A 26561-nucleotide genomic window follows, 5' to 3' on the forward strand; every position below is an offset into this window, starting at 1 on the left:
GGTCTGAGTATGTCATTACATATGTCTCACTATCTGTGTGGCCTGCCCACACTCACTGCTTTCTGGCTGACTTATGAGACATGCCATTGACCCAGGGTTTGAGTACCTGGAGATTCTTCACTGTCTGCCTGCCCTCAAGTGACTTGATATCTGCATGATTGGTCCTGAAACTGTATGTTGTCCACACCACAACACCACTTACTACTGTGCATGGTGGGGGTGTCTAACTGCTGCTGTACTGCCCTGTGGCACTGTAGGACCACTGCCTGATGGTACTGATGCAAGTGCCCAGTAGGGATGCCCAGGGCAACAAATCACATGATGGAGGCGACCAACACCTTCTTCCACCTCAACCACATCATGTGGGCCTTTGAGGGCTGCCAGCCATGATGTCTCTCATACTACATTTTCAGGTTTGTACTCGCCAAATTCAAACAAATATTTGTTTGTTGTGTATTTATTAAATTTATTAATTAACTTATTTTCAAAAAATGGTGGCGGAGGAAGAAGAGGTGCCGACGAAGCACGCGCTGGAGCTGCTTCCAGCGGAGGTGTGGTGGCACGTGTTGCAGCAGCTGGAGCCCGGACCGCTGGCGGACGTCGTGCGGCTCGCCCTGGTGTGCCGCACCTTCTGCGCCCTCGCCCTGGGCAGCGAGACTGCGCTCGAGGCGAACCCCGTGGCCAGTACCGCACCGCCGCCCTTTGCGCCCCTGCGCGCTGCCGCCATCGCCCACCAATGGCGCCTCCTGTCTCGCCAGCGCTGGCAGCAGCCTGTGCGCAACGTTGGCCCCTTGGGTCCATCGCCCCTCATCCAAATCAGCAGCGGCATCATCGGTGCGCCCTTTAAATAATATTTATTCTTTTTATACTATTTATTTTTCTTTTTATACTATTATTCGTACACCGTCATTTATTCTAGGACTTCGCAGGCGAGGCGCTGCTGGCGTCGTACGTGGAGCAGGTGGCGCTCGAGCACGACCTGCTGGTTCCCTCGGCTGCAGCGACGTCAGGACCCGGTGGCCTGACGCTCAACCACAAGATACCGCCACGCGCGCTCTATGGTCTCGGCTCGCACTTCAGGGAGTCTGATCCCGGTACGGAAGGCGGAGCGAGTTACACAGACGATGATAATATTGATGTGATCTGCTTCGCCTAAGGCTTCGATTCCTGTGATGTGCGCTTTCTCTCTCACAGGCCGGTCCGATCAGTCGGTGGTGGCCCGCGCGGTCTTCGCCGATCTGGAGTACCTGGGCATGCGGACCTCGAAGCATCCCTCCAGCGTTCTGTTCGACCGATCAAAGTGCGTTTGGCAGGTGTGGAGTGCGAGGGTGGTGGCGCGGTGATGGTGTACTCTTACGATGTTCGTGACCACTTCCACCACACTCAGCTGCTTCCACACGACCGACAATACACTACACGGCTACTGGTCACAAGGCCACTACTTGGAGGGCGCCGAGTCCCTCGACGATGTGCTCGACCTGGTCAGGCGGGAGGCCGAGCGCGCCGACACGCTCCAAGCCTTCCAGCTCTTCCACGACGTTGCGGGTACCCCAACCACACCAAATAATGCCGAGAATGTGGTGCTACACGTGTGTTGACTGGTTGGAATGTTTGGGTGGGTGGCTCAAGGTGCCTGTGGCGGCGGATTCACGACCTTGCTCCTGTCTCGCCTGCGGGAGGAATACCCCGACACTATGATGTCGACGCTGTCCGTGATCCCCGCTCCCGATATGCCGCTCGCCGTTGGCCCCTGTATGTGTGACTCCCCTTCTTGGGTCCTTCGTCTCTAGCCGCACGCACACACGCACACACACAATACTGCTTGGATCATCTCGCGCCAATGGGACCTGGCTGGTGTGCAGATAACATCGTCCTCACTCTGCACCAGCTGATCGAATACGCGGATCTGTGCTTCTACGTCAGTGAAAAGGTGCCTCTTCGTCATCTCGCTTCGTGCTCGTCTATGCTGGTGAGCAAAATCTGATAAATACTTCCTTCTTTTAATGATTGTAGCGCGCCCGCAGCCTCTGTGGGCCTTCGACCAAGCCAATCGACCTCATCGCCCGCGCTTTCGCTGGCGTACGTTGCTGGTCCCCCATAGTCAGCTGACACCCAAGGATCATACCACAGACTCACGCGCCGCTGTTGATTGCTTGTGCCGGTCCAATGCAGGTCACGCACCCCCTGCGATTCCCCGCGCGCCAGGGCAACTACGCGCCGAGCTCGCTGCGCAGCCTCGCCCACACGCTGGTGCCCTATCCGCGGCTCCACCTCCTCTCGCTCAACCACGTGCCCTCCTGGCAGCCGGCGGCGGCCATGACCCCGCGCGCCCTGGTGGACGCGCTCTACTACTACGGCAACCTGCTGGCGCCCCGGGAGCAGTGGGTGTCGGGCCGCCTGCTCGCTTCGCACGCACACTTCCAGCTCGAGCCGCACACCAGCAGCGCTGGTGTGGTCAGCAACATCGAGGAGCCCCTGGCGCAGATGCATGACATCACCACGACCGTCGCCGCCAAAGGCCAAGGAGGTGAGGCAGAGCCGCCGCCGACGACGACCGATAGACGCGATGAGGTGGTGGTGCCGTGGTATGTGCCCTGGGTCGCCGACAATGCCAAGCACTCCTTCGGGCGGTGGCACCCGCGACCGAGCCTGTCCTTCGGTAGCCGTGAGGCTGACGTGGCGGGAACGACAGCTGCGACGGCCACGACCACGGGCGAGCAAGGCAGTCGCCTGCCGCGAGGCAGCTGCACGCTCGTCTCCAATTCGACCAGCGTGCGACACTCCCTGGAGACCTCGTGGGAGATCTTCAACGTCATGTTCAGGCGCAAAGCCTACCTGTACGAGTTTTGCCTCACACACTCCGCGCGGGTATGATGATTTTCATGATGTTATCGCACTGGTGTTGCAGGTACTATGAGCGCGGGTGCGACGAGATGGAGTACGCCGAAGCCAGCTCAAATGTGCGTGACTTGGCGGACGAATACCAGGAGGTGGCCGAGTACGACAGTGGAAGCTGAACGGGAAGGTCGAAGGTTCCAGCCAGCAATGGTCAAAACTCCGAGCATACAACTTAATTAACAAGTTTCCGTAGTTTTATTAAGACAATTTAGGATATTTATTCGTCTCCGGATAGCTCACAGGCCACAGAAGACAATGGCAGAAGATGTGCCCCTCTGCTCTTCCTAGCCTTTGAAAACTCTCCACTCCACCCAACATTCTCCTCGACTAATCGAATCAGTAACGAGCAGGGTGGCAATACAGCAACCCACTGGTGACACCAGGAGGTGGCGCTTAACACCGAAGGAAGCGGCGGCAATGATGAGAGCAAAGAGGGTGAGGAAGAGGAGAGTGGAGGCAGAGACGAGGGTGCTGGCGACGAGACGGAAGTGGACGTTTCGTGTGTTGCTTGTGAATGGCCAAGCTTGGCTTCCAGTCTGCGGATCACCCACCATCACCTGTCGAGAGAGGCTGACGAGCGTGGCAGCTGAGAGGTCTGTGGAATGCAGTCTGCTGGTGTGGGCGTGCGTGTCATCATGCCCAGCAGGCCAACGTACGTCTCGATGAGCGGCCCGACGCAAGTCGTGGCTCCACTCCCTGACCTGCAGGAGAAAAGCCCACGGCACGCAAGTGCATGCGCGATCAGCCCACGTACAACCGCACGAAGGCCTCTGGAGCGCACTGGGCAGACCAGTAGTCTTTATAGACGTTCAACCGCACACAAGACCCACCACCAACAAACCCGATGCAGAGGAAGCTCGCACTTACCCTCTTGGTGTGCCTGGCGTGCATCGCCTGCTGCCACGCCTGGAAACAGATCGTCGTGCCCGAGAAGCCGACGGTACACTTCCCTGTCGGTCCAAGAGAGCTTCACTGTGTCAGCACTAACACGCTCGGGCGGCGCACACACGCACACACGCACACCGCACGCACATGCACAGTTGCCGCCGGCCTTCTCCGCGGCGGTCCACGTACAAAGGAACTACAAGCCCTACCAGGAGTACTTCCGCTGGTTCAGGGACGAGGTGCGCTCTCATCGCTGCTTCATCGTCGATGCGTGCCGGGTTGTTCTTCTTGGTGGTGCTCACCTGCGTCACATCCGCACGCACACAGAAACTGCAAAAGGCTCGAGTGGACAGACTGGCCGAAGTGCACGGGGAGACGCTCTTTCACTCCTTCATCTACGACCACTCCGAGCAGAAGATGTTTGCTGTCTTCTTCAGGGGCGAGGTCGCTACCTGCTTCACCAAGGTACATCGACCGTAGTGTCTTCATCTTCATACGACGATCTCGAAGTGGAGAGAGACTAACCTCGTGCTTCTTGTTCATCGGCCCTTGATCTTCTCCTCCTGCTGTGCATGATGCGTTCAGACCATTCGTGGCAACCTGACCCACTTCGACCTGAGCGAGGCCGAGTTCCTGGGCAAGTCCTACGTGTACTTCGACCCGGTCTACCACTGGCAGCTCGAGACCGATCGCTACCACTTCGAGCTCTTCGACACCCCGGAGCCGCACAGGGAGCTGCGCAAGGTCAGCTTCTTCATCAAGCCCAACGGAAAGGCTGGCTCCTGGTACTGCCCCCCCCCGCGACTTAGTCTAATCTGCATGTGATACCATGTCTCATTTGCCTCACCCCAATGCAGGACGATGCACGAGTTCGATGCTGGATCGCAGGACGAGTCGCTGTTCATGATCAATGACAAGGTCAAGCAGTCGTGCACCCCGTACCATGGCGAGGCAGAATCCGCCAGCCTGCCCTCGCACGACCATCACGCCTTCCTCTCCCTCTACACCCAGTGATTCGAGGAGGCTGTGCGGCCCATCTCCCATCTATTTCTTCTGTACATAGGCTTTTGAAGCTCATCTAAGATTTCGTAAACAAAACAATAAATCAAAAAACAATCTTCAAAAACACCAAAGAAATAAAGCAAAGGAAACAAAGGGTACATTATTTTCTTTCAGAGCACTCGCCTTCTGGAGAGGATTCAGATGAAGAAGGCAACTGGTCGTGCTGCGGTGGTGGCGGCCGCCTTGGTGGTGTTGGTCGCCCTCCTCTTCGTTGCGGCGGATGCACAGCATTCCCACTCCCATTCGCACGGGGGCGGGGCAGCACATTCGCACTCGCATTCCCATTCCCATTCTCACTCTCATTCGCACGACCACGACCACGACCATGCGCACGACCACCATCACGACCACGACCATGATCACGACCACAATCACGAGGCGCATGACGACATCGCCGAACTGGAGCGCTTGATGGACGAGCAGCAGAAGGCCCAGCAGCCCGCCGCTTCTTCGTTTGAGGATTACTTGGCCGGTTGGACCTTCAAATCCAGGTCCGCCCCCTCCCTCTCTTCTTCTTTTCCTTCAAAGACAAAGATGAGACTTAGCCACAAGTCTCATCTTTTGAGCCATCTTGATCTGCGACGAACGTCGACGACTGACAACGCCACCAACGAACCGGCACGAAACGCACGCAGGGCGAAGCTGAACGCGCTGTTGGCGACGGCGCTGGTGAGCATCGCGCCGGTCTTCATCCTCCCGATGATCCCCATCGACCACACGCCCGAGCGTCAGCCACTCCTCAAAGGTACTCACCCCATTGTGGTGTGCGTGTGCGTGTGCGATGTAATTGCTGACGACAGACGACATGGTGATGGTAGTGCTGCTGAGCTTCGCCGTGGGCGGTCTGCTGTCGGACGTGTTCCTGCACCTCATCCCGCACGCGCTCCACTCGTCGGGCTCGGGCGAAGGCGGCCATTCGCACTCGCACTCCCATTCGCACTCGCACGACGGGGACGAGGAGGGGGAGGACCTGTCCATGGTGGTCGGGCTGGGCGTGCTGGCCGGTCTGCTGACCTTCTTCATCGTCGAAAAGTTTGTGCGGAGCAACCACGGCGGTAGCGGCGGCCACGGCCACTCCCACGGTGCCAAGCCCCAGGTACCTCCTCCCCAAAGAATACAGCCTCATAACTATTACTATTTTTATTGTTATTATTATGATGCTGACGCCAACGTGCGTGTCGTGTCGTGTGCCATGTGTGTGTGTCGTGTCGTGTGCATGAAACGAGCAGCAGAAGAAGAGCGAGAAGCCAAGCGACAAGAAAGAGAAGGAGCAGGCCAAGAAGGAGAAGAAGAAGAGGGAGAGCGTGGAGGAGGGCATCAAGGTGGGCGGTTTCCTCAACCTTGCCGGTACGTCGTGCGGCGACGACCAGTCGACTGGTCGCTCTCGTCCTCCTCCCACCCACAATGCCTGAGTGAACCGCCGGGCCTGATAAGCGCTCGTGCGCCGCCTGTGCAGCTGACATGACCCACAACTTCACCGACGGCCTGGCCATTGCGTCGTCCTTCCTCGTGAGCACGCCCATCGGCATCACCACCACCGTCGCCGTCCTGGTGCACGAGATCCCCCACGAGATCGGTGCGTACTCAGTCTCAGTCGCACACGCGCACGCACGCGCACTCGCACACGCACCACCAAACACGATACTTGTTGCGTTTGGGCTGACGGTTGTCTGGGCGGGGCCGCGCGATGCAGGTGACTTTGCCATTCTGCTCCAGAGCGGCTTCTCGAGGCGCCAGGCGATGATGGCGCAGTTCGCCACCGCCGTGGGCGCGTTCATGGGCTGCCTGCTGGGCGTGCTGCTCGAGCACGGACTCGGCAACACCACCCACTACATCCTCCCCTTCACCGGTGCGTACCACACACACACACACAGCACACACACACACACACACGGCGCACACACGCGCGCCATACAACCGCGCACGCACCTTAATGCAACGTGTGTGGCTGCGCAGCTGGTGGCTTCATCTACATCGCGACGGTCGATGTACTGCCGGACCTGCTGCAGGACTCGTCGTTCAAGCAGACCTTTAAGGAGGTCTTCGCCTTCCTCTTGGGCGTGGGCCTCATGGTCGGCGTCGCCCACCTCGAGGAGTCCATGTAGAGCTTCGCCTTCGCGTCACCACCTCTTCGCGGGCTTATGTGATAAATAAATAATTTTATTTATTTTCTTTCCTTTTCCGTGTTTTTTTGGATTTACTTTTGTGATTGGATGAACAGCGGGATATTACGGCTAAGAGATCCGGCCATTTCCTCCTTTGCACCCCTTCTCGAAAACAACACAACGCAAGCTGCACCACCCATGCCTTTCTGTTCCCAGTGTGGTGCGCCACTCTCTCCGCTACGCTTCCAAAACAAAACCGACGTTGTGAATAGTTATTCTAATTTCTAAAGTTAAATGCAGCATTTTTATTTTAAGATAGACTTTCAAATAATAAAATAAATGTAATAACCTAAAATAAAAAAACCAGGATCGTCGATACCGAGTGCGACGGCGAGGTTCTGTCAGTCGTGCGGCAGCCCGACGCCCGGCGGTGGCGGTTCGTCGGGTGGTGTCCCAGTGCGCGCGGCGCCCTCCGGAGCCTACGGCGTGAGCTCGACCTCCGCCGCGGGCGTGCCAGTCAACGCCGCCCAGCCCTCGCGCTACACCGGAGGAGCCAGCCCGGCCTCGTCGCCCAAGACCGCGGCCCGCAGCTACGGCAGCAGCCCGGCCTCCTCGCCCGGCGTGTCGCGTAGCTACGGCGGCAGCCCGGCATCGTCGCCCGGCGTGCCGGTGAATGCGGCCTCGCGTTACGGCAGCGGCAGCGCAGGCAACGTTCCAGTGAACGCCAGCTCGCCGGCTCGCTACGGCGGCGGCAGCCCGGCGTCGTCGCCCGGCGTGTCGCGGGGCTACACGGGCGGCGGTGCGGGTGTGCCGGTGAATGCGGCCCAGCCCTCGCGCTACGGCAGCGGCGGCAGTGTGCCGGTGAGCGCGCCGGCGGCCCGCTACGGCGGCGGAAGCGGGATGGCGGGCGACTACGGCGCGGCGCCGGTGCAGCACAAGAAGACGTGGGAGCAGGTGCGCTGCCCGGGATGCGGCGCCACTCTCGCCGGCCGCGCGACCGTTACCATCGTCGCCAAGGAGTGGTACCTTCTCACGCCCCCATTATTCACCGTTCTCTTTGTGCGCGTGCCACACCTGCGCGTCATTGATCGTGTGTGTCGTGTCGTGTCACAGGCACACTGAATGCTGGCAGCGCATGAGCGGTTAGGCGACATCAATGTAATCGAATGTAATCCTAGTTGTTGTTGTTGTTGTCGTGAGGCAAAGAAAGAACGAAGAGTGTAGTTTTAGGTGACTAAGGACAAAATCGCAGGGTGGTGGGGCGGCAGCAAGGGGTTCACGAGGAGGCCGAGTTCGGCACGCTACGGCGCCGGAGGTCGGCAAAGTAGGCCATGGAGTGGGCGCAGAGACCCTTGTGGTCCTCCTCCAGCAGCAGCGGTGAGATACCACGACTCGCCCACAACTCCTGCACCTGTTTGTTGTAGCCACCTGGTCAGTTTTCGCACCACCCCACACACCGCACACACGCCTACACACACACCCGCGCGCGCTGGCGAGAGAGGGCATACGGCAGCTTGTGCGGTCGCGCCCAGGGCCACGGCGAACAGGGCGTCCATGCCTCCAGCTGATGGGCGTGAAGGGAGTGAGTGGCGCCAATTTAGGGGGGGGGGGACTCGAGTGAGGGGCAGCTGCGACGGACCTCCGGGTACGCCGGCGAGGAGGACGCCGGGCAAGGCCATGGTGGCGTCGCACACCTGTGTCTGCACGTCGGGCTCGATCGCGGCGCCGGAGAGGTCGCCCATCAGCTTCAGGTTCCTGCGCACCTCGACCAGGGCCGCGCGGAGGGCCAGCAGCTGCGTGACGACCACTTCATCCGCACCGTCGCCCTGCGCTCGCCACTGCGCGTGCGTGTGCGGTGGTGAGCTTAGCTGAAGAAGAATGTCCGGAATGCACGCATGAATGGGCACCTGGTCGGCGGGGAGAGCGGCCAGGCGCTCGAGGGTGGACTCGTAGGCCGCCCGTCGCTCGTCGGCCAGGGCGTTGAGCCGCCGGAAGTGGCCGATCATCTGCGCGTTCAGGCCAGCCAGCCGAGTCCACGCCGAGTCATCTGATCCCTCATAGACCCACCGCACACGCACGCACACGCACACGCACCACCGCACACGGGTTCTGTGTGAGCCAATCTGAGGAACGATGGAAGGCCACGGCGTGGCGCAGGTACCGAGCTTGCCCTGGTCCTTGAGCGCGTGGCGCCACCGGTCGACGGCGGCGACCATGCCCGGCGTCTTGGCGCCCACCGAGATGTCCCCCAGCAGGAGGTGCATCCCGTGGGGCAGCTGCAGGCTCTCCGCCTTGGAGTCCCTATTGTGTCTGGTGAGACCACTCGCGCACACGCACACGCACACGCACCATGTGCACCGCACCGCACCGCACCGCACCGCACACGACACGACACATGACACACACTCACGCGTGCAGCGGGCCTGAAAGGGAACGTACCAGAGCGGGGAGTTGAGCATGGCGACCATGTTGGCCGGGGTCGTTGGCGAGGCCATCACGCCCTGACCCACTTCGCCTTCCTGGACCGACAAGCACACATACATGACCACGATGACGATCATGAGGCACACCACCACACATGAAATAGATCTATATATATATATATATCTCTCTCTATATATATATATCTCTATATATGTATATAAAGAGCGGGTTTGGCGAAGATGATGACGTACGGCCAGCTGGAGCGCAGGAACGGCGAGCAGCACGTCGGGCGAGAACCGCGTGTAGATTTGGCTGGTGCCACAGGCGGTGTCAGAACTCGAAAACACACGCACACACACGCACAGGCAGGCACTCACTCACACACACACCGCAACCGTGGGTGGCTCACCTGCCGAAGACGGCCGAGGACACGTCGAAGCCCGACCCGATCTTGCCCTGCGCCTTGTAGTGGCAGTACTGCGCCAGGTTGTGCGCCAGCTGCAGCCGCGACACGTCTGCGCGTACGCGGGGTACCCGATCAGTTTATTGATCGAAGCGTGGGGCGCCGATGGGTTGAAAGCAGCGGACGGGGAGGACCTGGTGCGGCGGAAGACAGGTCGAGGAGGCCCAGATACGACAGCAGAGCGGCCACGAGCGAGGATACCAACGCGGCCGAGCTCCCCAGACCGGTCTTCTTGGGCTCTGCGCAGTGGAAATCAATCAAGGAGGACTGGTACAAACTGGAAGCGCGCGCGCACACACACACACGCACGCACCGCACGCACACACAATCGCACACGCACACATCCAGATGCCTACCTGACTCGGGCGTCTCAGGTGCGGAGTAAAAGGCGGCGTCGCCGAGGATGGTCACCACTACGCCCGCGCCCATCCGCGCCTGCACCAAAAGCAAAGCAGTGAGCGGTCAGATTCGCCCGTCGCACGCACACACATCGCACAAGCCGCTGCTGTGACCACGTGAAGCTTCGGAGGCAAACCCGGAAGCTGTCGACGCCCAGCAGACCCACGCCGGCCGTCAGCGCCGAAACCAGCGTCGTCTCGATGAACTCGTTCGCCTCACCCGACCTGCACACAAACACCAGTAAATAAATAAATAAACAAATAAATAAAATGCATAAATAAAAATAAAAAAGGAAATGGTTTATAACTTATTATAATTACGTACGAGTTGCGGAGGAGAAGGTGGGGCTCGCTGCTGCCGTCGGCGGCGGCAAGGGCGGCGCTGAAGCGGAAGGTCTTCCGGAACTGCGGCGAGTCGACCACCAGCCCGAACTCGTTCTGGTCCGCTCCGCCGTTGAGGGTCGCCGGAGATGAAGCGGGTGCAGCAGCGGGCCCGACGGCCGCGTAGAGCCGAGCCGAGACGGAGAAGACGAGGCCCGGGTGGGGCCGAAGCGTGACCAGGTACCCGCCCGCCACCAGCACCTTCCCCGGCGCCGACACACAACAGCCCTCCTCCATCTTGCAGGTACGAACAAAATAAAAATAAAATAGATAGAGAATTTGTTTTTCACATCTTTTTTTACGGCATTATTATTTATGAAATTTTTATTTTACCTCTAATTTTTATTTTGCCACCCGCCCGCTGGCACAAGATACTTCAGGCACACCCCTTCCCTTGCAGAAGACGGTCAAGTTATACATGATTGATATAAAGGTCCACAAGTGATGGACTGCTGACACAGGTGACAACCATTTGATGCCGTTGCTTGACTTGCCCTCCTGTTCAGTCTGCATGTTCCTCAACCAGCTCATGGCCCACTCTGCATGTGTAGCTGTCAAAGCACATGCCAGCAAGGGATGGGGTGGCAGCCCAATACTTGGTCATGTAGTCCAAGTACTTGATCTGCTCCAGCACCCTTTGTGCAAGCTTCTTCATGCATGCTTCTCCTCACTTTGCTTTGGCCCACAGGTGGGCACCTGCCCCGCAAAGCTTTGATTATGGATTTTATTTATAACACAATAAAAGCGTGTGTGCTTGGCCCAACCAAGGCAAGAGCACGGTGAACGGCGAGGCTACAACTACCAGTATGCGATGTAGCGCGGGCCGCGGGAAAGAGAGAGGAGGATGATGATGGCGGATGGAAGGGGTTGCCCTCAGGCGTTGCTGACGGTAGTGAAGTCGAGGAAGCAGTGACTGCTGTCGTTGAGGCAGATCAGGAACGGATTCATGAGCCGTACTTTCTTCTTGAGTGACTCCTGCTTCTTCTCGCCTCCGCCGATGAGGCCGCCCGTGCCTTCATCGTCGTTGCGTCCGCGCTTGGCATCGTAGATCACGAACTCGGTCTGCACTCGGGTGACGGAGGCGTTGCGAATATCGCACGCGAACCACCGGAAGTTTGTTGGCTCCTTGCTTCCCACGTTCATGATCCACTCGGTTCCGATGTTGAGCAGCTGGGTAAGCAGGGCGCGAATGAACAGTGCTGCCAAAGAAGAAGACATAAAAATGTGAGCAGCGAGGAGAGCAGAGCACAACGAAGAGAGAATAGAGAGATGCCTGGTGTGGCCACTTCCACCTCGTCCCCCGTCCCACGCATGGACCACCTCCCTACCGGCGCGACGAAATGATTCGTGGCCACCAGCGACAAGGCCCAGCGAGGCTCCATCCACAACCCCAACACAGGCAGCAGACACCGAGAGCCGCATAAAGGAAAACGAAGAGAGGCCCAGGAGAGAAGCGCGTACCATGCGAGACGCACAGGACTCTTATCTCGGGGATGGCATTTCTAGACACAAAGTGCGTGAGGTACGACACGATGTGGGCAATCATGAATTGAATCGCCCTCTGCGCTCTGCTGAGGAACTCGAACTTCGATTCAACGCCCATTTGATTCGCTGCATTGTGCACACGCGTCAAGTACGTTAGGGTTCCAGGACGATCGGAGCGCATGCAGGAAAGGAGCGGAAAACGTACATGAGGATTCCTCAGCGATGATGTCCCAAAGGCCCATCATGCGGGGTTCAGGGAGGTGATCCCATCTGAGCCTGCCGAACTCGTCGAGCACTTGCTCCGATCGGCGACCCTCGTACGCTCCCAGGCTTCTCTCGGTGAGGAGCGGAGTTGCCACCACTTGGCCCCATGTTGGCGAGGGGGCCGAAGAAGGTGCTGGCGTTGGTAGCGAAAGCTGATCTGCCACGATCTCAGACGTTTCGCTCGCTGCAGGCACAGAAGGAAGGGAAGCGTGAGCTCAAGACTGGGCCAAAACAAAGCTAAGGAGAATGGAAAATTCGAGGAATCGCATTTGGCGCGAAATCTCCCATTGAAATCTTGAAGGGGAGGTCAAGAGGTCGGGAGGTCGGAGGAAAAGCGGACCTCTTGGGTTGTTGGAGGAGAAGATGAAGTGGAAGGGAGGTTCTTGAGCTTGCAAAGTGCCGGCTCTCGTGCAGGTAGAGGATCCAATCCGCCCCTTGCTGGTGCTCTCGTGCTCCCTCTGCAGGCGAACACCGAGGCGGCGGGCCTGCTCGCGTCCAGCCTCGTTGAGGGGTGTGTGCTTCGACCCTTGAAGGATCTTGTGCGCGTTTTCATCTGTCTCGCCATGTCGTACGAAGGTGAAGACGAGCTTGCGCCTTACGCCCATTGATGAAGAGAGAGCCGGGGGCGAACTCCTCGATCCTCTCGGCCGATTGCTGTGAATGGTGGTGCTGTTGTGTAATCTGGGGGCGACGCCGGAGGCCGCTTCGAGGGTAGCCAGCCTTTGCTACCGATCTCCGAAATCGAGTATACTGCGGGGGGGGATAAATTAACAACAAATTCATGGACATTTTCAAAGATGCAGCAAGCCCAGCTCCCATGTTCCTATTTGCACGATGAATCCCTCACGTAAAACAACCACATCATGAGCGCGGGGATACCTGGTGGGTGGCCTACGCGGGCTGTGAGTTCTCTCGGCGGGAACGAGCGCTTTGGTTGAAATGGAAAGTTCAGCTGCGCTCAGAATTTTGCCGCTTTTTTGAGGCCCGAACAGACATCGTCGCAACCGTAGCTCCGTCTACCTGGAAATTTGGAGAGTAACGAAATTTCCAAGGCACGGAATATTTAATCGGTCCATCCACCAACCAAGAATCTACCGAACGATTAGCGTTGCCCGGAAACCGCAAAATTCCCTGCATACTCCAGCGAAAAAGGAGAAGCCTTAATCTCCGGTTGGGTGCCGCGTGCTGTTGGCCACTTGGCCACGGTCCGTGGCGTCGGAGAAAAGTCGTCGGCCGACGGCCCTGTGCTTGCGGTGGGGCTCAAAGCCGGGGCTGAGCGGAAGAGTCGATGTAGGCGCTGATCGTCTTCACCACCTGCGTAAACGACGGCCGGTCGTGCGGGTTGTGCGCCCAGCAGGCCTGCGGAGGGGGCACAAGAAGCCCAAACGTGAGATCAACGCAAACGCACATTTCCCAAGCGCCAGATTACGGAGGATCACAGTGGCGCGCGGAATTTTGTGCCGTACCTGCATGAGCTTGGAGAATTCGGGTGGACAGTCGGCGGGCGGGGTGGGGCGGCACTGATCCTTGACGATGGCGTTCTGGCAGTCCTTCGCCTGGAAGTACCCGTTCCTCTGGAAGCGGTCCCAGTACTCCTCGGTGTAGGGCAGCTTCCTCGACGCGATTTCGTACATCACGATGCCAAAGCTGTGTGCACACCACCCTAGAGTGAGAAATCAACGAAGAAGAAGAAGAAGGTGGTGAAGAAGGCACCTGTAGATATCTGATCGTTCGTCATATTCGGTGTTCTCGTGATCCAGGATTTCGGGTGCTAGCCTATCGTTGGCACGCACGATCAAGAGATCAGTTACACCAGCCATTTGCTTTGAACTGCGGGCTTCCGCGGTACGCGTACCACTGCCACGTGGGCAAGCCTTCGTGCAGCCGCGGGTCCACGTGGCGAGCGAGACCGAAATCGCCCACCTTGGCCACCGTCTTGGCGTCGGACTCGAACGCCGTCAGCTGCGAACCCGGAGTGTGAACGAGGCGAGTGTGAGTTGCGTCATCGGAGTGGGTCCAGCATAAGCTGGAGAGATGAGGTGGCGGAGGAGAGGCGTACGAAGACGTTGGGGGAGCGGAGATCGCGGTGCACGATGGGCGGCTGGAAGGAGTGCAGGTAGTTCATCCCCTTGGCCACGTCGAGGGCGATGCGCCAGCGCAGGGCCCACGGGATCTGCTCGTCCTTGCGCGGCGCCTGCACCGAGCCAGCATTGGCGTGAGACACCGTGAGCTCCTTGGCGTCAAGGAGCTGCCCCACAGCGCAGTTGGGGCGGAGGGATGCCCAGGTCACGATACCTTGCCCAGGTCGATGAGCTCGCTGGGGAAGAGTCCCTTCTCGCCGTACATGGTTTCCACTTCGTAGAGGTCGGTCTTCTTCTTCTTGCCCAGAATGATCACCGAATCGCCCGCCTTCAGGGGCAACAGCCGGTGCTTGCCCGATTCTGCCGCATGCGTCGCATGATCACAGTCAGTTCGAGGCCGCGCGCGGCCAAGCGGGGAGAAATGTGTGGCGCAGGGAGGGAGGCGGTACGGAGTGAGTAGGGGTCCTTGTTGACCTTGCCCTTCTGGAGGCTCTCGAGGAGGTCGTGCAGATCGCCGTTGCCGGCAAACTCCATGACCATGCCCAGCGGGTTGTAGCAAATGCCGTACAGCCGGATCACGTTTTCGTGCTCCAGGCAACTGTTTTCCAAGCCAAGCCGAGGGTTCATCATCAGTCCGGCCTCAACCAACATGTTTTGCATTCAACAGGCGAGGCGCATACCTCATAAGGAAGGCCTCGTGCTTGAACTCATCGTAGTGCTTGGTGCTCTGCTTTTCCCGCTCCTCGAGTTCCTCATCTTGGTGCTAATGAAACCAAATGAATGTGACGTTAGAACCGCACGCACGCACGCACACGCACACGCACCACCGCACTCGACGTAAAACAGGGCGTGCTTGGCATGATACTATACCTTGACGATGAGGAGCTTTAGGGCGACGGGGGTGTTGTTCCAGGAGGCCTTGTAGACGAGACCGTAGCCACCCTGACCGATCTGGTTGCCCTTGCGCAGCTCCGAATCCTCGATGAACCGCACCGACCCGATGGCCAGATCTGGCGCCAGGCGGTGCACGCTGATCGACGTCCCGTGGATGGGGCACTCGACTCGCCGGCCCAGCATCACCGATTCCACGCAGTCTGCGGCACGCTCTCGCGGTCAGTAAAAGAAACACCTCAATCAAAAACGAAAGAAGAAAGAAGAAAAGAGACTTTCGGAGCTAAAAGAGCGAAGAAGAGCGTACCGGCATAGGTGAAGAGGTGGCTGCAGCGGCGCTCGGGTGTGTCGGGGAAGGGGAGGATGCAGGGAATCTTTCGGGAGACCTCGAGGCCCGTGTAGCCCTGAAGAAGCACATCGATGAGGTAGATCACCTGCTCCAGCAGGAACACCTTCTCTCCGCCGCGGTCCTTGTCTCGCGTCTCCGTCGTCTTATCCACTCCCTGAAGGACGCTGCTGAAGAGCTTCTGCTCGGTAGATTTGTAGATGTTCTTCTCCTTGCCCTGCTCGTCGGTGGCGTCTTCGCCCTGCTCCTGCTGCTTCTTCTTGTCCTTGCCCTTGTCCCGCTTGATGCCCTCGTCGACGCTCTTGCGCTCGCTGCCGTCACCGTCGGCCCCCGAGTGCGCGCCACCCGTCGCTCGCACGAGCACTTCGATCTTGTACTCGGGCTTGTCCAACTGCCGCACCAGCGCCTGGTAGGTGGCCGGCTTATCATCGGATCGACCCGATGACGACGGCAAATCCGCCTCGACCACCACTCCCGTTCGCCATGCCACCAGCAGCCGCACTCCTACGAACAATCAATTCACACCAGGCGTAATAAATTAGAAAATTACAGTTTATCAACAAATAAAGAAATACAAGTTAATGATAATAATAATAAAAAATAAAAAGAAAGAGCGAAAGCGAAACGAAGTGAGGAGGTACCGGGGATGTGCATCATGCGGACGATGAGACGCGCAAAGAGGCCGATGGGGATGAAGTCATTGAGTTCGTAGATGCGGGCGTATTCGGCGACGTCCTCGCACTTGTTCGGCGGCCAGGCCCTGTTGAGTACCTCCTCGGGCGGGTCCTCCGGCAACAAACTGGGCACCATAAACCGCTTCTCGACCTTCTCCTTCTCCTTCTCTTTCTCCATTTCCGCCTCTCCATTGGTCGTCTCCTCCTCTTGCAGCATGTGGTCCAGTCGCAGGTGGTAGATGATCTGACACCGGCGACAGCAAACAATGTTAATGGCGCATAACAAAGCAATGGACCGATGCGCTTGCGAGTGTGGCCATACCTGGAATTTTTCGAAGATTCGTTGGAGCGCCGGACGGATGTTGGCCGGATAGTCTCGCCACGCCCAATTGTAGAGCTCCCTGTTAACCGCACGCACACGCACACGCACACGTCAGGAGCTCGTCGCACACGCACGCGCACAGGACGGGTCGTACCGTTGTGTGATGGCGCCGTTCTTGACCCACTTGTTGTTGAAGGAGATGATGCTCTTCATGACGTCGGCCAGCCACTGCGGGTCGATCACCACCAGATCCTGCAGCCCGCTGAACGCGTCGTCGAAGTGCACCAGCGTACCGGCGTCGTACAGGAAGCGCGCCACCTCGACCAGCTCCTCGCTGTTGATGCCGCAGCCCTGGGCCAGCTTGACCAGGTGGTCCCAGGTGGTCCACCGCAGCACCTGGCTGGACTGCGAGTCCACTCTGTCCGCCCCGTACGCCGTGCTGAACCCCGCTTGGTGCTGTTCGTCCGCTTCGTCAGCCTCGTCGCTCTTGCCAGGCAACTTCGGGGCGTCAACCTGCACCTTGCCTGCACTCACCGACAATGACGTGGCGTCAGTCGAGGGTCGTTGCACTTCAGGAATGCGAAGAATGAAATGAGGGCCGCGGGTGGTACCGGTGCGTAGGTTGGTGATGGTCTGGTGCAGCGTGTAGTAGCTGCCGGGGATGAGCTGCTTGAGGAAGCTGTGCTGATTGGCCAAATCGATAATCGACTCCATGAGCTCCTCGAGGCCATCGCCCGACTTGCAGCTGACGTAGCACACCTTCCGCACCCATCGCTCCTCTCTGCGTTGGCCAACTCGCGTCAGTCACTGACCTGGACAAGCGCGCACACATTAACGGAAACACAGGTGTGTGATGCATACCGCTGCAATTGCTTGCCGATGGTGGTGAGTGCCTGCGCGTTGGGACAGTCGGGGTGGTCGATGTGTGTGCCCACCACGATGATGGGCGTTTCATTTCCCTTGGTCGACGCTCGCACCTATAGACACGCCATGATGTCCGTCAGCCATCGTGTGCGTGCGGCGTGTGCGGTGGCGCGTGTGTGGGCAACTCCCCGCTGTGCGCGGGCATGTGCGTGTGTGCGGTGGTGCGTGGGCGTGTGTGGGCGGGTTGGTCGTGGTCAGGTACCTGCTTGAGCCAATAAAGTACATGATTGCGGTCGTCCTCGACGACGTTGAACACGACCAGGTAGATGGATCGGGCGGTGAGGAAGAGCTGATGCGTCGGGTAGAACACCATCTGCCCGCCAAAGTCGTATGTCTGGAAGGTGACCGGGTCGGTCTTGCCCTTGCGCCGGGCGGCCACCCAAGCGCTCGTCGACAACTCGCCCATTCCAATGCCGTCCGTGCTCAGCGGCATATGCCTGTACAAGGCCAACCCTGTCAGTCCACGCACGGCACACACGACACACACGACACACGACGCACGTGCGCACACAACAACACGGTACCTGAGGTGTGAGGGAACTTTCTTGCCCTTGGCGGTTGCGGCGAAGAAATCGGAGGCGGACTTCTTGGCGGCCTTGGGGTTGTGGAGCAGCGTGGTGAGGCAGTGGAGCAGCGTGGTCTTGCCCACGTTCTCCTTGCCCACCAGCATCAGCTTGATCCGCGCCCACTTGGCCTGCGACTTGGCAAGCTGCCGGAGGTAGACGAGGATGCCCTTGAGCGAGCCGCCCTTGACCTCGGAGGGAATCGACTCGAGTGGGTTGCCAGAGATGTCGAGCTTGACGAGGCCCTTGATGCTGGCCAGGAACGACGGGAGCGCGGTGAGCTTGTTGTCGGACAGGTCCAGCTGGCGCAGGCCCTTGAATTCCTCGAGCCACGCCGGCACCGTTGTGAGGCCCCTGCCCGCCAGGCTCAGCTGCTTCAGCTTGCGCAGTCGTCCAGCCGACTGCGTGCGTTGGGTGTTAGGCGTGGTTCATGCGTGAAGAAAGCAACATGCGACACACACGACCACACACACGACACACAAATAGGCGAGGCAGCAAGGACCTTGGCGGTCATCTTGGACCCGCTATCGAGCAGCAGCAAGGAGAGCTCCAGATTCCGGTTGTGTGTCGCGGCATCCAGCGGGAGCTGCGAGCGGCATCAGCATTAGGAGCAGGGTGGTGTAGGTGAGAGCCCATCTTAGAACAGCCAAGGCAGCAGTCGGGCCTAACAGTACCTCCTGTAAATTTAAACACCCACGCACGCGCCAGATGAGCTGTTGTCCGAATTATTGGCGAATGGAAGGACGAGAATGGATGCGTACATTCTGTGATGATAGCGGATGAGAGGGAAATGGGTTCGCCGGAGGGGGAAGGGGACAGGTAAGATGAGGGACCAGGAGAAGCCAATGTCTCTCAAGCACCAACACGTACCTCCTGTATGCCCCGAGGGTGGTGTCAGTAAATACCACAAAGCAAAAGACACAATCGGAGTTGAAGAATGGCGAAGGCTCGAAAACGAGAACGAGAAGACGTACAAGCTGGGCGTTGGGAACATCAAAGAAGGCAGACCGGGTACGTGACCAAGCGGGGCAGACAGGGGGTCAGCAGCATGTGATGATCATAACGATAACAAGTTAAACAGAAGGCACCTTCTTGCCGCCTCCGCCCACCGCATCGGTTGACGCCGCGCCCAAAGCCAGCTATGCACACACGGCCACCACGCGTTGATGAGATAAGAAAGGCAGGAGTGATCCGACGTCAGAGCGCCCACGTACCGCATTCTGTACATGTCGATTGTGTCCGGGGGGGGGGTTAAAGGTTCGAGTTAGTATACACGTCGAACATTGGTGTGTGTGTGCGGTGTGTGCGCTCGCGCGTGCGGAAGTACGTACGACCACGTCCTGTAGAAGGCCGGCAGAGAGGGACAAAGAGTTGGTGTCGACCCGTTAGTCCATGGATTGAACGCCGCGGCTTCCGCAAGTGGGAGGACGGGAAGGGGAGGCAAACGTACATCCTGTATGGACCGATGGGAAATAAATAAAAGAAAATAAAATGAGAATGAGCACTTTACAGCTGTGGTGACCAATAGTGCATTGACCCAATCGGAGGGAGATACGTACAAACTACGTTGGTGTGCCATCAAGAACAGAACGAAGAGGCCGCAAGGCAAAGTAAAACGGCGGACAGAGGAGAAGAAATGGTCAGAGAATGTGCGAGAGAAACGCAGTCCACTTGCGAGTGAAGGGAGGGAAGTACCTCATCCTGTGAGAAAGATCAAATGATCGGAAGAGCGCGAGCGTGCAAAGGAAAAGGTTAGTTGTGGAGGAGGAGGAAGAAGAGACAGTGCCGCTCATCCGACGTACTTTCTGCAGAAAGGGAGCCCACGGGTGAGAGTGAGTGATAGTTGAAACACGTTCATGAACACCAACATTGAGGCCATTGATTCGTGCTAGTCTCAATTAGCTTGTGTTGATAGGGAGAAGGAGTGTGAGCGTACCATCTAGGTGGCCGGCAGACCAAACACCGCAGAAGAGTTGAGGATGGGTTAACGTCAGTTTGCCGTTCACATCTCTGTTTCACACACACACACACACACACGACAAAACCGCATGTGGCACAGGCTGCCGCGCGTACCTCCTGTCGATCACAATGCCACGACATCAAGCGTTAGCCATACGCTCACTGCAGCCAAGCTAACTGGTGTGTGGTGTGTGGTGTGTGTGTGAAAGGGACACGCACCACCTGCGTTCACCGACCATCGATCGTACAACGTCAGACCACAACACGCGATGCGACTTCAGTCCAAGAAGCGAAAAGGGGCGAAGAGCCTCCAGAAGAAGGAGAGGTGTGTGCGTGGAGCGCGTACCAACTGCGTAGTAGAGAGGAAACGGATCACATGAGAGGGATCGCGGTTAGTCGCGGTCGGGTGGAGAGAGCAACAAACACGCAAACGACCCATCGATGAGAGGGAAAGGCGTACGGATGGCTTGTTGACGTCGGCGCCCTTCGCCAGGAGCGCGCGAACGATTTCCTCCACATTGTCCGCATCCTCGGCGCACGCGAGATACAACGGCGTACACTATGCATAGTGGAGTCATGAACAACAACCAATCAGTCGAGCGGGTTTGCTTATGATCGTTTACATGCCCATAGAAGGTGAACACAAAAAGTTGGTTGCTGGGGTGGGATGTGGTTGTGAACACGATGGGCAAGTGTGTTGTTGTGCAGCGGGGGGGGGGGCAAGCAGGGCTGGCGGTGCGTACCTTCTGCGTGGATGCAGCAAGGGTAAAAAGGAAAGGTCGAAAAGGAAATCCATACGGGGTGAGATCCTCGCGGTTTGCTGTGCGATTACGTAGCCAAGATGAGGCGTTGCATATGGGGGGGGGGTACCTCTTGAGAAGCCGGTGTGGAGGGCGCAGAGCTAGAGGGGGAAAGAGGCGCGCTCTGTGTTTGAATGCAAAATGAATGCAAGGCGTGTAGCCGTTGATTAGAAAAAGAAATCTTTTCGATTTCGTTTGGAGTGGGAGTTCCCATTTTCACGCGAAAGAAAGATGGGGAAAGTGGAGTAACGAACCTGATTGCTGAGTAGAGAGTTGATTGTGAGGGATGCGCTTCCGGCAATAATGTCATCTACGGCCTTGAGATTGCCAGTCTTCAAGGCCTGCACGAGCCGCGGTTCATCCACATCCATCTCTCCGCCCCCTGCTATTATGCCCCCACTGCTCGACGCCAACGCTGCCATGAGGGACGTGCGACTCTCCCTCTCGCTCGTTCTCTCTTCGGGGTGAGGTTTAGGCTCGTCGCCGTCAGCCCAAAGAAAAATGGAACGCGCCCAAAGAAAAGAAGAACGACAGTCGTGTCGCTCTTCCTTCTTTTTGCCTGGCCCTGGTGAAGTGGAGGGGCACCACCACGGCTGTTTGCTGGCTTGCCTGTGAACCCGCGGAAGGTGCAATTGCAAGCCACGCGAAGAGATCGGGCGGACGGTGGCGCTGTGTGCGCACGGATGTAATAATATTGTCCTTTATGGCGTGTTGCGCCACCAAATTATGTCGGTAAATAACGAGACCCACTTTACTCTTAGAGCAGGTCCTAACACCCACCACACCAGCCCCTTCTTCTCTTTTTTCTGGCCCTCTGGGACGTCTTGTGGCCACGCTCACTCGTCGATCGTCGCGCGGGCCTCTCGCGGCGAGGCGAAGGCTTCGGGTACCTGCTTGCTGATGCGATCGACGATCTGCGCAAACGTGGGCCGATCGCTCGGATTGGTATGCCAGCAGTCCTGTGCGCACCCAAGTCAAGCAAAAGAGGCGCGGCCTCGTTAGCTTGGTGACTCTCACCGAAACCACATGACGTCGACCAACACGAGCGGAGAGGGGCGCGATGGGCGGTGGGTACCAGCATGAGCTGAGCGAATTCGGGCGGGCAGTGGTCGGGTCCGGGCGGAGTCGGGCGACAGTCGTCGTGGATGATGGCGTTGATGCAGTCCCTGGCCTGGAAGTAGCCGTTACGCTGGAACCTCATCCAGTACTCGTCCACGAAGGGCAACTTGCGCGCGGCGATCTCGTACATCACGATGCCAAAGCTGTACATGTGTGGGCAAAAACACAACATCGGAGTTAAAACTGCTCAAGCTCGGAGTCAAAAGCAAAGGGTACGCACCTGTACACGTCGGACCGCTCATCGTACTCGACGTGCTCGAGGTTCAGCACCTCGGGCGCGAGCCACTGCCAAGTGCGCAGGCCCTCGTCCAGGCTCGGGTCGGTATGTCGCGCCAGACCAAAGTCGCCCACCTTGGCCACGATCGGCGCGTCCAGGCTCGTGCTCATAAGCTGCACCATTCGTGCACGAAGCATTCAGCCAAGCTGCACCATTTGCGCGCGCACACACACAAGTCGCCTCATCGGTCGCCGATGGTGAGCGAGGAGAGGCGTACGAAGACGTTGGGGGAGCGGAGATCGCGGTGCACGATGGGCGGCTGGAAGGAGTGCAGGTAGTTCATCCCCTTGGCCACGTCGAGGGCGATGCGCCAGCGCAGGGCCCACGGGATCTGCTCGTCGGTGAGCGGCGCCTTGGAGAGCTGGAGGCACTCCTTGGGGAAGAGGCCCTTCTCGCCGTGCGGCGTCTCGACCTCGCACCACCCGCGCTCCTCCCGCGGATCGTTCCGCTTCACGCCCACCTTCTCGCCTGCATTCCATCAACATTCATTGCTCGGCCACGACGCTATAGTGTCGTGTGTCGTATGTCGTGTGGTGCTTGCGTACCCTTTTGGAGGTGGTCGAGCACCTGCGCGCCCTCGGGCAACGGGTACCTGTGGACGGCCGGCGAGTAGGTTTGCCGCACGAGGCCCTTCTGCTGGTTGTCCAGAAAGTGGTAGAGATCGCCGGCGCCGGCGAACTCCATCACCATCCCCAGCGGGTGGTGGCAGATGCCGAACAGCCTGATCACATAGTCGTGCTGCAGGGAACTGTGCACGCACCCACGCTCGTCAGTATCGGCTGACTGATTGTCAGGTAATTGCCAGGAATGTGGATTATGATTATTCACCTCATGAGGAAAGCCTCGCGCCTAAACTCGTCGAACTTTCTGGCGTCTTCCTCCTTGTCCTCCTCCTTGATCCTCTGCAGTGTGTCGTGTGTGTCGTGTTGTGCGTGTTGTGCGTGTTGTGCGAACATAGGTAAGTCTTTGGAACGAGACACAATCGCCGCACGAAGAGGGGAGAACGAACGATGAGGAGCTTGAGGGCGACGGTGGAGTTGTTCCAGGTGGCCTTGTAGACTTCGCCGAATCCGCCCTTGCCCACGCGGTTGTGCTTGCGCAGCTCGTCTTCGCCGATGAGCCGCACCGAGCCCATCGCGATGTCCGGCGCCAGACGGGCGACCGAGATCGGCGTGCCGCGGTGCGACGAGCAGCGCACGGGCCGTGCGCCCATCACGGCCTCGATGCACTCGGCATACTCGAAAGCGTGGCGACACACCTTGCCGGTCTTCCGGGTGATCGCAAGGCACGGCACGCGCTTCTGCACCTCGAGCCCGACGTAGCCCTGGAACAGCACGTCGAGCACGTAGACCAGGTGCTCGAGCAGGTCGACCTGCAGGATCTCGTCGTCGGCGCTCTGCCGCAGCGGCGGCGACGCGGAGCTGTTGCCGTCGTCGCCCTGCTGGCTGCTGTCGCTCTCGGCCTCGCTCGACGACAAGCTACTGCCGCCGCAGCTGCTGCCAACGGCGCTGGTCTGCGACATGGACGACGGCGGGCGGATCTTACTGCGGCGCAGGGTGGACAGCGGGCTCGAGCCCTCGCCATCGGCCATGCGCCACAGGCTGATGGACTTGATGCGCAGCAGGCTCGACGCGATCAGGTTGCCCTTGGCGTCGGCGCCCATTTTGCCCGCCGCCGACTTGTCAGCGTCTTGACCACTCTGCGACGCAAGAGCGGTCGAGCTGTTGGTGCGCACGAGCAGCTCGAACAGGTAGCTGGGCCGCGAGTGCTGCCGGATGAGGGCGCGCTCGACCACGGGCGGCGCGTCGTCGGTCGCGCCGGGGCGGGTGAGCTCGACGAGAATGCCCGAGCGCCAGGCCAGGATGAGCTTCAGGTCCGGAATGTGAAGCACGCGCACGATAAGACGCGCGAAGAGGCCGATGGGCACGAAGTCGCCGAGGTCGTAGACGCGGCCGAACTCAGCCGTGACGTCGTCGCCGCGCACCTCGGGCCACTCCTTGGCCAGCTCGTTGGCCGGGCAGTCCTCGGGCAGGAGCGAGGGCACCATGAACAGCTTGCCCTTGGGACCACTCACAGCGCCTTCTTCCGACTTCGGCGGCTCCTCGTCGGCTCCCTCCTGGTGCTTGACCTGCTCGACGCGCATTTGGAACAAAATCTGCAGTTGTTGCCGTGTGTCGTATCGCGTTGCGTGTCGTGCGTCGTGTGCGGCGTGTGTTGTGTCAGCGATTGCGAGTTGTCCTGGTGAGAGGAGAGTTGAGCAGACGCAGACGCACCTGAAACCGCTCGAACATGCGCAGCAACGCCGGGTGGAGATGCGGCGGGAAGTCTCGCCACACCCAGTTGAACAACTCGCTGTGGTGGTGGAGCGACGTCAGCTGATTGGCACATAAAATAAAATAATATGTGTGATGATTGGGAGACGTTGGCATACCGCTGCGCGATCATGCCGTTCTTGATCCATTTGTTGTTGAAGGAGATGATGCTCTTCATGACGTCGGCCAGCCACTGCGGGTCGATCACCACCAGGTCCTGCAGCCCGCCGAAGGGATCGTCGAAGTGCACCAGCGTGCCGACGTCGTGCAGAAAGTGCACCACCTCGCCCAGATCCTCCAGCGCAATGCCGCACCCACGGCCCAGCTTCTCGATACGCTCCCAGGTGGTCCACTTCAGGCCCTCCTGCGGACACAAAGAGATAGGAGTTAAAACCAAGTGTTCCGGAGCTAAAAAAAACAGAGAAAGAGAAAGAGAGAAGAGCGAAGGGCAACGAACCTGTGCTGCGGACTCGCGAGAAAATGTAATGAAGGATTCGCTGCTGTAGAGAGGGGCCACGGTCTTTGTCATCTCAGGGGTCGGCATGAGGGGCATGGAGACGGAGCTGCCCGTAGTTGCGAGAGTGTGGTCAGCCGCCGTGTCGGGCGACTTGCCGCTGCGCAGGTTGTCGATCGTCTGGAGGAGCAGGTGGTAGCTCTCGGGCACGGTCTGCTTGAGGAAGCTGTGCTTCTCGGCCAGGTCCACGATCGCCTCCATCAACTCCTCGATGCCGTCACCAGTCCGACAGCTCACGAAGCACACCTTGCGCACGTTCATGTCTTGTCTGCATTCAATAGCGTTAGCGTGTGTCATGCGTGCGTCGTGTGTCGTGTCGTGTACCGTTGGATTTGCTTGCCGATTTGGAGGAGGGACTGGCTGCTGGGGCAGTTGGGGTGGTCGATGTGTGTGCCGACGACGATGACCGGCGCCTCGAGGCCCTTGGTCGATGTCTTGACCTGCTTGAGCCAGTACTGAATGTTTGTGCGATCGTCCTCGACGACGTTGAACACGACCAGGTACAGCGATCGGGCGGTGAGGAAGAGCTGGTGCGTCGGGTAGAACACCACCTGCCCGCCAAAGTCGTACGTCTGGAACTCGACCGGGTCGCTCTTGGCCTCTTTGCCCTTGCTGCCCTTCTTCGCCTGCCGCACCCAATTCTCGGTCGAGAGCCGCCCCATTTGAATGCCGTCCGTGCTATAGTGATGGAAAAGATGTGCATTAGTGAATGAACCGCGGGGGGGGAAATAACGAAAGGGAACGCGAAAACGAAAGCGAGAGCAAACGAACCTGAGAAGAGGGATGTTGGGCGCGTTTTTCTTCTTCTTGTCGGGCTTTTGCTTCTTCATCAGTTTGGGGTTGTCGAGGAAGGTGTGGAGACACTTGAGAATCGAGGTCTTGCCCACGTTCTCCCGGCCCACCAGCATCAGCTTCACCCGTGACCACTTCTTCTCTTGCGACCTAAACACACACCCGATCACCACACGTATGAGCGCGCGTGCGGTTGGGGTGTGTGCGTGTGCGTGTGCGACGGTGCGTGTGCGGCGGTGTGTTGCGTACATTTTGAGATTGCGGAGGTAGACCATGAGCGGTTTGAGGCTGCGTTCGAGGCGCTGCTTGATTTCGACGGGGATGCTGGGCAGCGGGTTGCCGGTGAGGTCCATCTTCTCGAGGTGGCGGAAGTCCGAGATGTAGGTGGGCAGCGCCGTGAGCTGGTTGTCGGAGAGGTCCAGCTTCCTCAGCCCTCGGAACTCGCGCACCCACTTGGGCAGCGCCGTGAGGTCGCGGCCCGCAAGCGACAGTTCCCGCTGCTTGGCGAACACCGTGGCCGCCTGTAGCATCCATTACCCAGACATTCACCCTCAGTGAAACACGCTCACACGCACGACAGCTGACAGGCTGCGCACAAGTCTGCAGACGGAGATGAGTAGGT

The 26561-nt window shown here is 58.8% G+C and overlaps 8 protein-coding genes across 8 annotated transcripts; 4 read left to right on the top strand and 4 right to left on the bottom strand.

Moving 5' to 3' along the window:
• Positions 1-491: 491 nt before the first annotated feature.
• ACA1_325540 (Tubulin/FtsZ family, GTPase domain containing protein) lies at positions 492-3017 on the top strand (the record flags this gene model as incomplete). The annotated part of the gene is made up of 9 exons (XM_004348306.1): positions 492-834; positions 930-1094; positions 1195-1300; positions 1388-1545; positions 1630-1752; positions 1863-1930; positions 2014-2079; positions 2173-2837; positions 2909-3017. The coding sequence occupies 9 exons, from the start codon at positions 492-494 to the stop codon at positions 3015-3017; spliced, it is 1803 nt and encodes a 600-aa protein (XP_004348356.1).
• A 725-nt stretch (positions 3018-3742) lies between these two features.
• On the top strand, positions 3743-4797 carry ACA1_325550 (uncharacterized protein; the record flags this gene model as incomplete). Its single annotated transcript, XM_004348307.1, has 5 exons — positions 3743-3838; positions 3939-4022; positions 4111-4248; positions 4369-4568; positions 4641-4797. 5 exons carry the CDS (start codon positions 3743-3745, stop codon positions 4795-4797), a joined length of 675 nt encoding a protein of 224 aa, XP_004348357.1.
• Positions 4798-5256: 459 nt separating this feature from the next.
• Positions 5257-6950, top strand: ACA1_325560 (solute carrier family protein; the record flags this gene model as incomplete). Its single annotated transcript, XM_004348308.1, has 7 exons — positions 5257-5336; positions 5481-5590; positions 5664-5941; positions 6075-6192; positions 6302-6421; positions 6539-6694; positions 6802-6950. The coding sequence occupies 7 exons, from the start codon at positions 5257-5259 to the stop codon at positions 6948-6950; spliced, it is 1011 nt and encodes a 336-aa protein (XP_004348358.1).
• A 369-nt stretch (positions 6951-7319) lies between these two features.
• On the top strand, positions 7320-8072 carry ACA1_325570 (uncharacterized protein; the record flags this gene model as incomplete). The annotated part of the gene is made up of 1 exon (XM_004348309.1): positions 7320-8072. A coding segment is annotated over one exon (753 nt), but the record flags the coding sequence as incomplete, so codon positions are not given.
• A 154-nt stretch (positions 8073-8226) lies between these two features.
• Positions 8227-10853, bottom strand: ACA1_325580 (GHMP kinase, Nterminal domain containing protein; the record flags this gene model as incomplete). The annotated part of the gene is made up of 12 exons (XM_004348310.1): positions 8227-8355; positions 8459-8514; positions 8590-8776; positions 8858-8997; positions 9112-9251; positions 9390-9469; positions 9626-9686; positions 9784-9889; positions 9972-10076; positions 10194-10272; positions 10373-10460; positions 10561-10853. 12 exons carry the CDS (start codon positions 10851-10853, stop codon positions 8227-8229), a joined length of 1464 nt encoding a protein of 487 aa, XP_004348360.1.
• Positions 10854-11489: 636 nt separating this feature from the next.
• ACA1_325590 (phosphoglycerate mutase family domain containing protein) lies at positions 11490-12970 on the bottom strand (the record flags this gene model as incomplete). Its single annotated transcript, XM_004348311.1, has 4 exons — positions 11490-11815; positions 12078-12227; positions 12307-12549; positions 12706-12970. 4 exons carry the CDS (start codon positions 12968-12970, stop codon positions 11490-11492), a joined length of 984 nt encoding a protein of 327 aa, XP_004348361.1.
• Positions 12971-13625: 655 nt separating this feature from the next.
• On the bottom strand, positions 13626-18273 carry ACA1_325600 (protein kinase domain containing protein; the record flags this gene model as incomplete). The annotated part of the gene is made up of 17 exons (XM_004348312.1): positions 13626-13724; positions 13832-14012; positions 14079-14141; positions 14221-14327; positions 14425-14559; positions 14661-14806; positions 14896-15044; positions 15127-15209; positions 15317-15540; positions 15645-16187; positions 16325-16601; positions 16680-16758; positions 16834-17203; positions 17291-17460; positions 17541-17656; positions 17806-18040; positions 18128-18273. 17 exons carry the CDS (start codon positions 18271-18273, stop codon positions 13626-13628), a joined length of 3123 nt encoding a protein of 1040 aa, XP_004348362.1.
• Positions 18274-21761: 3488 nt separating this feature from the next.
• Positions 21762-26469, bottom strand: ACA1_325610 (protein kinase domain containing protein; the record flags this gene model as incomplete). The annotated part of the gene is made up of 14 exons (XM_004348313.1): positions 21762-21815; positions 22001-22187; positions 22265-22434; positions 22539-22789; positions 22867-22913; positions 23001-23069; positions 23150-23223; positions 23331-24476; positions 24595-24673; positions 24753-24997; positions 25091-25415; positions 25472-25825; positions 25919-26089; positions 26189-26469. 14 exons carry the CDS (start codon positions 26467-26469, stop codon positions 21762-21764), a joined length of 3453 nt encoding a protein of 1150 aa, XP_004348363.1.
• Positions 26470-26561: the final 92 nt, after the last annotated feature.

The sequence above is a fragment of the Acanthamoeba castellanii genome (genome assembly GCF_000313135.1).
Source record: "Acanthamoeba castellanii str. Neff unplaced genomic scaffold scf7180000084495, whole genome shotgun sequence".
Taxonomy (NCBI): domain Eukaryota; phylum Discosea; order Longamoebia; family Acanthamoebidae; genus Acanthamoeba; species Acanthamoeba castellanii.